This window comes from Peromyscus eremicus, chromosome 17 (assembly GCF_949786415.1).
Source record: "Peromyscus eremicus chromosome 17, PerEre_H2_v1, whole genome shotgun sequence".
NCBI classification, from domain to species: Eukaryota; Metazoa; Chordata; class Mammalia; order Rodentia; family Cricetidae; genus Peromyscus; species Peromyscus eremicus.
The window spans coordinates 43,420,389-43,430,962 of record NC_081433.1 but is presented as its reverse complement, the minus strand read 5'-3'; the positions used below and the strand labels follow the sequence as shown (position 1 = coordinate 43,430,962).

Below are 10,574 nucleotides of genomic sequence, written 5' to 3'. Positions count from 1 at the left end.
TTCCACTTTAACTGCAGTACAGTGCTGGGCCTTTATGAAATCACACACTGACGTTGTTTTAATGTGCTGTGTTTCAGCTCAAAAAGGAGTAAGTTCTTTGTAACTTACAGACTTTGTCGTGCGCCTAGAATCACATATGAAGACATGTGTTCACCTTTGCTCAGCATTGTGGGTAGTTTGAAAAATCGGGTATTCTCCCCCCCTCAAATTTATATAAGAGTTCTTCTTTATAAAACGGGGAAAAGGTCAAATTAATATTCACTCAGCTCACGACAAAAACAAAATGGACGTATGGTTTTGGGGTGCAGCACACTTAGCTATCTGAAAGTAAAGAATTCTTTAATACAGACAATATTGTTTGTCTCCTAAAATTGCCTCTCAGCTTTTGTCCTGCCTCTCAGGTTAGAGTAAGGCTTATCAAGCATCGGTCTGCCAGACTGTCTTCAATAACTTAGCATTTTAGGGCTGATTAAGAGGTTGGTTTAGGAAGAGTGCATGGGCTGAGCAGCTGGAACAGAGTTTCTAAGTGTTCAAGTCCCATTTCCTCGCGTTCTTACATTAAGCCTGGTTCTTTGCACTGCTTTCACTTTGCACTGGATCCAGACCGAGGTGTGTGTGACCCGGCAGCGCCTGGGGTGGTGCGAGCTACAGGGTTCCAGGCAGAGTCGGCACTCCTGGGCGGGGCGTGGACGCCGATAGGCGGGGCTTGAGTTCTGGTGGGCGGGGCCTAGGGGGCCCTAGGCGGGACCGGGCACGCGGGAGATTTGAACTTTCATCCCGCCCGGTCTGTGCTAGCCGGAAGTGAAGTTGCTTGGTTGTTTTTCAGTCAGGCCTTGCAGCTATCAGGAGCTCAGGGCGGGTTCCAGAGATGGTGGAAGGGCCAGGCTGTACTCTGAATGGAGAGAAGATTCGGGCGCGAGTGCTCCCAGGCCAAGCGGTGACTGGCGTGCAGGGACAAGCTCTGCAGAGCCTGGTGGGCCCCGCGTTGCCCCCAGCAGCCTCTCTGGCTGAAGTCTCTTCCCAGGTGAGTCAGTCCTACGTCCTGCTTGGAGTTTGCAGTGGGAAGATGAGTGAGAGCAGAAACAACCTGTTTCTGGCATCCGTGGCATCTGCATCTACTCCGGTCCTGGTGTTCTTGGGCCTGTGTTTTCCCAACATTTATCGTTACCCAAGAAGTGAGTCCTAGCCAGAAGCTGGCTAACACTGCCAGTGCTAGCTCCTTGGATGATATTTTAGTTATAACAAGCCGCTTCTGTAAGTCAGTCCTTAAAAGATGTTTTCTGGTGTTTACCGTCTACTTTCACTGACGGTATCATCAGATTTGTGCAGCGTCTGTTTTTCTTCGCATTGTAAGACTGAACTTTCCACATAAAATTCTAGCCCTTTGCTTGCCTGAAAAATCTGCAGTTGATAAGTAATATATAATTCTAAAATTGCACATGGAAAATTTAGCACTAAATACTCACTCAGCTGAATATTGCCATCTAATGAAAGGGCAGTAAAACCTAGTTCTGGTTTCCTTAAGTGAATTTATTTCTTTTTAAAATAAATTGGAGCACAGCTTCTTGCCACTCAGGCATACACTGCAGATGGCTAGACAGTCATTTGGTAAGAACTCAGAATTGTACTGAAATTATTCTGATTAAACTATCATGCTTTGAAAGCCCCTTAGACGTGTGGTTGATTGTTTTTCGTGGATACATGCAATATTGTGCTGCACTTCAATTTCTCTTGCAAAGCTTCGGTATCGCCGCTGGTCCAGGGAAGAAGTTTTCTGCCCTGAAATTAGCATATGTTCCCAATTTGAAGGAACCGAGGAAAACATATTTTCAAGCTGAGTAAAAAGAAATGTTTTGGATCTTTGAACAGTTGCCCTTCTATTTATTTTGACTTGATATGTCAGCAAGTGCTCTGTGCTTTTTTTTAAAAATTATCATGTTTCTCGAAATTATTTCAGAGTACTCTAGAGATCTATGTTAATGGTTTCTCTAAAGTACTAATGTTGATGAAGATCACTCTTTCAGCAAAATTTAGAATACTCTTAAAGTACCAAAGTACGGGAAAGTGAAAGTAAGTTTATTTTTATACTGTAGTTGGGAAAGTGCATAGCCATTCCATTAAGGATAACGTAAAGGATTACAAATTGTTAAGTTTTCAGAGGGAGAATGTGATTCTCTGTTAGGACATAGAGAGAGACCTCCTAGGGAGGTAACACAGCTGATATATGAAGGGGGCATATGTATGGAGATAAAGAGTTCCTGGAATGAAGCTGGGCCTCTGCAGAAGAATAGCATACAAGGGCCTGAAAGAAAATCAGTGTGTATAAAAGAGTGAGATAAGAAGGTGGTTTGATATTAAAGCTGACAGGCAGATTATAAAGAACTCCATATACCACAATTGGGACTTGAATTTCTTTGAGTGTAATTTTATTTTTTTGTGTGTGTACTTGTTTATGTGGTTGCCTGTGTGGCACAGCATAAGTTGGGACAACTTGCAGGGTTAGCTCTCTTTCTACCTAGTGTGAGTTCCAGGGACCAAGCCAAACGGACAACTTCAGCCTTAGGTGCCTTTACCTGCAGAGCCATTTCAAATGCTTCACGTTAGGGACTTTTTCTTTATCGTGACTTTATCATGATGGCTTAGTCATCATGAGAAACCTTGAATGGTAGTGGGATTTGTTTCCAGTTTGGATAGAACCCTGTATACTGAAGAAGCAATAAACTGGAAGAAATCTCAAGTAGGCATGGCAGTGATCCAGGTGAGGAGCTTGCGCTCAGCTGCTGATGGTAGAGATTAAGTACAGGAAGCCAGTCACCATATTAGAAGTAAAGACTGTATGCAGCCCTTAGCAATGCCTAAGATATGAGCATCCTCATTGATACCAGGGTTTATATTATTCAACAGTGTTTTGTGATACACTCTGCGCTAGTGGCTGGGGAAAATAAAACCAAATAAGGTTCCTGTTGCAAGAAACCAAGATTATGTTTTAAATAATCATCTCATTGGGATTTAGGCAAAATAGTATTAACAATTTCTTTTAAGTTTACGCTGATGACCTGTGATAAAACGTGAAGTACAGTTGGCCGTGAGAAAGACTGTACTATAATAAAGATAAACCAGATGCTACAGAAAATGAATATGGGGGCTCAAGGTGAGCTTAAATCAGTTGAACACTATCACATGTAGAAAGGGGTTGGGCCAAGGTTTGATCTCCCTTCAGGCTCCAAAACAAATACTTTTATGTATGCTAGAGCTACTCAGTAATAAAAGATTCAGTAATAGAGTGGTTAATGCAATGGCCCACCATAAGGCCCTGCACGTGATAGCAATTTCTTATTAACTGAAGAAGTATGACCTTGGGTTTTGGCGGTGTCCTCCACCACTTAAATTTTGTTCACCTCAGTCAATTATCTGCTCTGATAATTCTCTTCTTTCCTGTGTTCAGATGGCACCAAAGAGTGCATCTTGATAACCTAATATAAGTGCTTTATTAATGGTTGAGCAGTGATTAGAGTCCCTTGGCAACAGTACTCACTAAGCTATATTCCACAAATAAATAGCCCTGCATTTAAAGCTATTATGGATAATGCTGTAATAGAAAGAAGAACTAATTATTGGAATAGAGCCTTGTGATTAGGATGAAGGATCTAATTCTATTGACATTGGATTGAAAATCAATATGGAATTAATAATGTTGTGGCTTTCCGTAAAATTCTAAATACTCTCTTGTGGCTTCATTTTCTGGGCCTTTGATCTAAAAAAGCATAATAATAACCTTTGTAAATATCAGCAGTCTTTTGCATTTGAGAGGGATGTTGGATCTATACTAAATTTCATTAAAATATGGACCATTGTCACAAACTTCTGGCAAGATCATTATTGTAATAGATGATCCCCTGTTTCTTAGGCATATATGCCAAAGAGCTAAAGCTATTTAATGTTTCTACTGCTGGCTTGAAATGATTAGTTTTCTCAAAGCAGCATTTAAAAATAATTGCATACTGTATTCTTTACAGTACAATAAATATGAAAAAAATAACAAAGGAGAGCTAAAGAAATATTAAGTGGCCATTTAAAATAAAAGATTTGAACTTCAGATAATCATTCCTAAAACCAAACATAAAATGTCTTACCTCAGGAGCTACTGCCAGAATGAACCACTGACTCTGTTTATCATACAGCATTTCTCTTTGTTCTAATTTAAAGTCCATAGAAAAACCCACTTATTCCCCTCCCCCTGTGACAATTGCTCCTTGTTTTGAAGAACACTCACTGTAGAAGATCTTGGCATCTGCCAGTCATCCACACGCTGTATTACTTTTCTAAGTTGTGGCCCACTGTCTTGTCAGCTTAAAATCAAGCAACCGTGTAAGCACATTGCATCAAACTCTGCTGGAGCTGGTGGGACCTTATGGTAAGAAACAATATCAGAATGTAAATGAACATGTTCGGCTAATGAGCTTTGAAGAGTCAATCCTCCAATTTTAATTTTTGGGTTGATATAGTATTTTAGTGAAATCAGTATGTAATCTGCATGTGTTTTTAGTTAATCTCCTTTCACAAGAATGAAACTGTCTATTCATAAACATTCATTGATTTGAAACATGCATTGATTATTCTGATGATCCCTTAAGATTTCATACATCTATTTCATATGTTACCAACATTTAATTTATCTGTATGATACGTTAGAGCATCATGAACAGGCTAAGCATTTAAATAGTAGTTGGCTGGATGGAGAAAAGCCAAGCTTTGAATATTGTAAAATGGCTAAGTATTTTTTTTAAGAGTCTGTCTGAAGTCTCTTATTATGACTATGTGAACCTTTACTTGTATGTGTCATTTGGAGGCATGTATTGCTACATCATAGTACAGAAACCCCATAGTAAAAATCTCCCCGTGTTCAAAGTAGGAAAAAAAAAAAAACTATAGATTTTTTTTCTTGCCTTTTATTTGAAAGGACAAGCTAATCAAGTATCCAAAAGGGTTTCCTATATATTTTGTAGGACATGCATCATATACTTCTTGTCTTTTAAGTGGATACTGATAATGACTTTTCCAGAGACTCGAGGTCATTATTATTAGTACCCACTATTACATGGACTCAGGAAAGGAAGGAGGATGAAGTAGATTCTATTTATTCTACAGATGAGGGCCATGAGTTGTCTATGGCTGTTGTAGCTTTGATCCAACATCAAACAGATGCTGTAGAGAACATCCAGTCATCTGTACTTTTGTTACATCCTCATGTGGAGATGCTTGTCCTCATATCTTACTTCATTTGATCAAGGGTAAGTTAGAGGACCTAAAAGCTCTTTGCTTAGTAGTTAGCAAAATAAACATTTTTGTGATTGCTCCTCTTTTTCCTGGAGCACAGCTTTCTCAGCAGACCCGCTTACATTAGAATATGTCAGAATGTCCTCTTCTTTTACGAGGAGTGTATGAGCCCTTGATATCATCAGGTGAGGTACAGCTTATTTAGTCTTCGCAAAAGTTCTCAAGGGTGTAGAACACATTTTCATGTATGGTCCTAAAGACATTATTTTGGATCTTGGAAATCATTTTGAAATTAGGGTTTTTGAGGGTTTAGATTGATAGATAAGTGACCTATAATTTTAAAAAGTATATTACTGAGACTATGAGAGTGAATAGAACATTCTCTGTGGCAACAATATACAACTGAATGAGAGTCAAAACATTTGTCTAGGAAAGTCTTATTTTTCTCTGAAAAGTTCATCTTCCTGGTTCACCCACGGGTAGGCAAGATAAATGGTAATCAGCACAATAAATCATGGGCTGTCTCTGGAAATATATGTTGTTTTGAAGATTTCATATTATTAAGCCACTTGAAAATGGGAAGGTGAACCCTACTCAATCATACTTAAAATTGTGGCAAAGGAGATTTTCATCTCTATTTCAGACAAAGAAAGAAAAGGTCCAAATGTTCAAATAACACAGTAACAAGATTATAAGGGTCAACATGAGAAAGTCAAATACGTATTGGGCAATTGTGTATAGTTATAGCAAAGATAATAGCTTTCTGGAAATTAATTTTTGAATTTGTCTGGGCAGTAGAAGCTTATAGAAAGAGGTGATAACCTTTGATTCCATAGCAGGACGACTGAATATCTTGTAAATATCTTAGGTTTATTGCAAAAGCCTTGCCCATTCTGTACGCAGAAACTCACAAAATGAGATGGTACAGAAGAAGAAGCAGTGAAAAATATATGAAGGGACTTGTGAGAGCTAGTCAAGTATAGTTGAAACTTTTCTTTTGCCCTGAGTGTTCTGGATAGTTGATTATTTAAAAGTGACAGTGTCTTGGGAATCAGTTGTCTTGGGCAAAGCACCTGCATAATGGATAACCCAAATTTAAAAATGATCTTTACATGTCACTTTTCTCCAAAAATGAAATATCTGAGTACGCTTTTTAAAGCTGTGTTTGAATGCCAAGTAGACCAATCAGAAAGGGGGGAGGCACAGCGGGATAGGGTTCTTTGGGGATTGGTTGCTAACCATGAGTCAATCTGATTGGAAAAGGTCACATAGCATATAAAGTTCTCTACTTCCTGGGAAATTTGAAGGACTGATTATAGAACTTTACTTTCATGTAGCATTTGACAATCATTGTGTTTCTTCCACTGCAGATAATTAGAAAATAAAAGATTGGTTTTTTTTTCTTTTTCTCTTTCTTTTTCCGTCAAGAAATTTTGGAAATAGTAATTATAAAAAGGGCACCGTGGTGGAGACAGTAGTCGTATATTTTAAATCCAGTCCTGATTTTAGAAGGGAAAGGACAAAGGTTCTATTTAATTCCACGGATGTTACAAATCTCCCCAGACACTGTAGAAAGCCCCTGAGGATATTAGCTAAACAGAGTCCCTGTCCCCAAGGAACTTACATAGATGGGAGAGAAATACAAGTCACAGACATATAACAATTCAGTGTAATAAGTACCATGGCAGTGGATAAGAAAGCAATCTGCCAAGATGTGGCCAGCAGAAAGCTTCCCCAGGTAGGCAATGGGGAAATGTGAGAGCCATCGAGGTCTAAACTATGTATATAAACAAGGAAGGCATTTGTGTCAACATTTCCCTTTAATTCCTAAGTACCTCATTAGGTTACAAAAAAAAAAAGGCCAATTCTTTAAAACCTATTCAAGCTAAGGTCGTACAGCATCTGTGGCTGGATGAATTTCTGCTGTGCTGAAGTCATTTGATAGTTTCAGGTCATTGTTTTTCCCTAAGTAAATATTTTCCCTGTCTCTGTTCACTCCTTGCCTGCCCTTCTCCTACCTCCTACATTACACTTCGGACGTTCGTAGGGCTATGAACATTTTCTCAACGTGGTAGAACCTTTAATTTCATAATGGCTTTCGTCTTTGATGTCATAATGTATACTGTCTTTAGCTATGAAGAATAGGCTAAAATACCAGTAGAGCAAGTGAGATGTGTTTTACACCTTTAAGAATTTTGTTTGAGGCTCTCAGAGGCTCTCTCAGCCACGACAACATATTTCACTTTCCCCTGACAGCTGTGTGGAGATATATAATGGTCTCATGCATTTTAAGTATATTGGCCTTTATATTTCTGGATTCCTCCTCCTAGGCACAACAGAATTGATTTGCAAGGGCATATGGTCTCCTCTGAGTTGTTAATAAGTAAGTGGTCCAGGAATCATAAAGGTTTGAAGGACAATCCATGAAGGCTTTGTCTTATAATACTAAAAGGGTAAAATTTTCATGTTTAGATGTTCCTACAGTTTCTGATGGTTAACAGTAGATGTGCTAATGGATGCTCTAAGACAACCCTTGCTTCCTTGAGTGACTATACCGTGTGTGTGTGTGTGTGTGTGTGTGTGTGTGTGTGTGTGTGTGTGTTTATATGTATGCATAGAGGTCTATAGTGCAACAAAAATTTGTTGAAATCAACCCCTGAGTGTGATGCTTTAGGTCCTCTTCATAGACTATATGGGAACCATATTACCCACTTTATGTGTTCTGTATAGTAAGTTAGCACATGGTTAGAAATTACTTGAGAAAAATCTAGAATAGTTATTAGTATGAGGATGATTTGGATCTCTCCCTAACTGGTATTATTATAGCCCTGGGTATTTTAATAGCCAAAAGTTCAGACTTCCATTAAAACTCATATTTTCTTTTCTGTAAGATATTTCTGAGATATATGTCTGAATTATAGTGATGTAGCTTTAAGAGGTACCAAAAATTAGATATGAATTTTACTTAAATATTTTGGTCCTCCAGTTACAACAATAAACAGTGGTATATTGCTGCTGAATTAAACTTCAGTGTTCTGACAGTGGGACAGTTGTCCTTATAGGGTATAATATATCTGTCAGATATTGGCCAGGTTTTCAGAATTTATAAAATTAAAAAAAAATCAGGAGAGTTATGATGTAGATAAACACAAGATTAACTAGCTTAACAACCTAGAGCATTTTCTTCCAGTGAGATTAGGACAATTAGTTAATGAGCTTTAGTTAGGATAGGTAGGCGTGCCCTTGGTGCTATCCAGTGAGATTTCAAGGCCATCTTTTTCATAGATGTCTTTTGGCAGATTTTAAATGAGAGGATGGAACTAGTGATACCATTTGTGTGAGGACATTGGCTTCAACCTGAGGATGATGAGATGGCGTAACATTATCACATACTATACATAATTTTTGAGGATCCGGTCCCTGTATTTCTCTTAGTTGATGATCTTGTTTCCCAGTTTACTCAGAAAACTTAATCAATCAGTAGATAAGTAGGACAGGCATGACTCCATACTGACTATCCTTTATACCTGTATTGTCTGCCCTCCATCCTGATATTAAAGTGGTCTCCATCCAGACCAACACATTGCGTGTGACGTTGAGCGTTCTCTTCTTGCTTCCTAAAGACGGTGCTGCAAGTGTCCTCTTGTGTGATTGCTTTCCATGAAGGAATCTTTCCCATCAACATACAAACACAAGTCATCTCAAAATGAACAAAAATTTGCTGATCTCCAGTTCCTCTCATCACCCCTGTTTGTGTGTTCCGTACACATTGAGACTTCATTCTGCCTCTCTGCAGACACTGCGCTCTGTGATATCTCCATCCTGCTGCTCTGACCAGGCATTTGCCCTTCGAACGTCTCTAAATCTCCTTCTGTAAATTACTCCTGTGTGGCTGGGTTCAGGGTCCAGGCTCAGACTTTGTCTTACTTAGTTTGTCAGCAGCCTTTCTCGTGGCCTCTTCCTTGAAACGCTTTGCACGTGCTCCTGGGATGCCAGTCTTGCTGGGTTTTGCTATTGCCTTCCTAGCTGCTTCCTTGGTCTCCCTGTGGCTTGTCCTCTTTTCCCTGACATCATAAGCTTTCTTACCTCGTTCTTCTTCTTCCCAACAGCTTAGCTCCGGAGTACCCTAGACCTTTGTTGTGCCTGGGCTGTTTATTTGAACATAGTCCCATCCATCCCATCTAACATCGCTATTTTAGACAATTCCTCTGCAGAACACTGAACAAAATTTCTATCTTCAAGCACAAATAACTTCTTAAACCCCAGAATTCCATCTACGACTTCTTGATGTTTTCCTAACAGACATGTCAACTTTCTCTGTGTAACCTTGACTGTCCTTTCCCTCTGTAGACCAGGCTGGCCTTGAACTCACAGAGATCTGCCTGTCTCTGCCTCCTGAGTCCTGAGGTTTAAGGCATGCACCACCACCTCCCGGCAGCACCAAACACCTCAGCTTTAACATGTCTAAAACCAAACCTACTTTCTCTTTCCTGTGTGTTTTCCTCGGGTCTCTCTGTGACTTCTATCTTACTGGTCAGGCCCCAAAGTAATCATCTTAGATCTCTGTCTCTCCTGTTCCTCATTCAGTTCATTTGCAAATACTTTGACTTTCTAAATATGTTTAAAGACTTGGCCATTTTCAGTACGCTCCATCTCACTGGCCCAGATCCTTCTGTTTCTTAGCTGGATCTTTGCGGTTGTCTCATAAGTCATGTTCAGGCTCTTACTTTCAACTCCTTCAGCCAAAATTCTATCCAGCAGCCACTGAGTGCATTTAAAATACTAATGCAGATCATATTTTTGCTTCACTCCATTAAGGAGAAAAAAGCCACTCCTTAAATTGGACCTTAGGCTGCGCAATCTGACTCCTTTTATATTTCAAGGCTCACTTATCTTATCCCACTAGTCCTCAGTGCAGTGGCCACCCTGGCCTGTGACACAAGAATGGCATTGCACTGTTACTCCTTTTTCTAAAGCCATGGCTCACTCGCCTCATTTAAAACTTGATCGAATGCCAGTTCCCCAGTGAGGTTATTTAAAACTGCAAGCGGCTATACCCTCCTCGCAACCTTGATCTTCTCATCTCTATTTCTTTCTTTTTTTTTCAAGAGCTGAGGACCGAACTCAGGGCCTTGCGCTTGCTAGGCAAGCACTCTACCATTGAGCTAAATCCCCAACCCCAATCATCTCTATTTCTTTTTGGTTTTTCAAGACAGGATTTCTCTTCAGAACAGTCCTGGCTGTCCAGGAATTCACATTGTAGACTGACCTGACCTTGAACTCTTAGAGATCTGACT

The 10,574-nt window shown here is 39.6% G+C and overlaps 1 protein-coding gene across 1 annotated transcript in view; it reads left to right on the top strand.

The window, feature by feature from the left end:
• The first annotated feature begins 761 nt into the window (after positions 1 to 761).
• Neil3 (nei like DNA glycosylase 3) overlaps positions 762 to 10,574 on the top strand; it is a 53,481-nt gene continuing 43,668 nt past the window's right edge. The window contains exon 1 of the mRNA XM_059244517.1: positions 762 to 1,024. Within this exon, the coding sequence (XP_059100500.1) occupies positions 869 to 1,024 (156 nt within the window). The 5' untranslated portion in view covers positions 762 to 868. The remainder of the gene's footprint in view (positions 1,025 to 10,574) is intronic.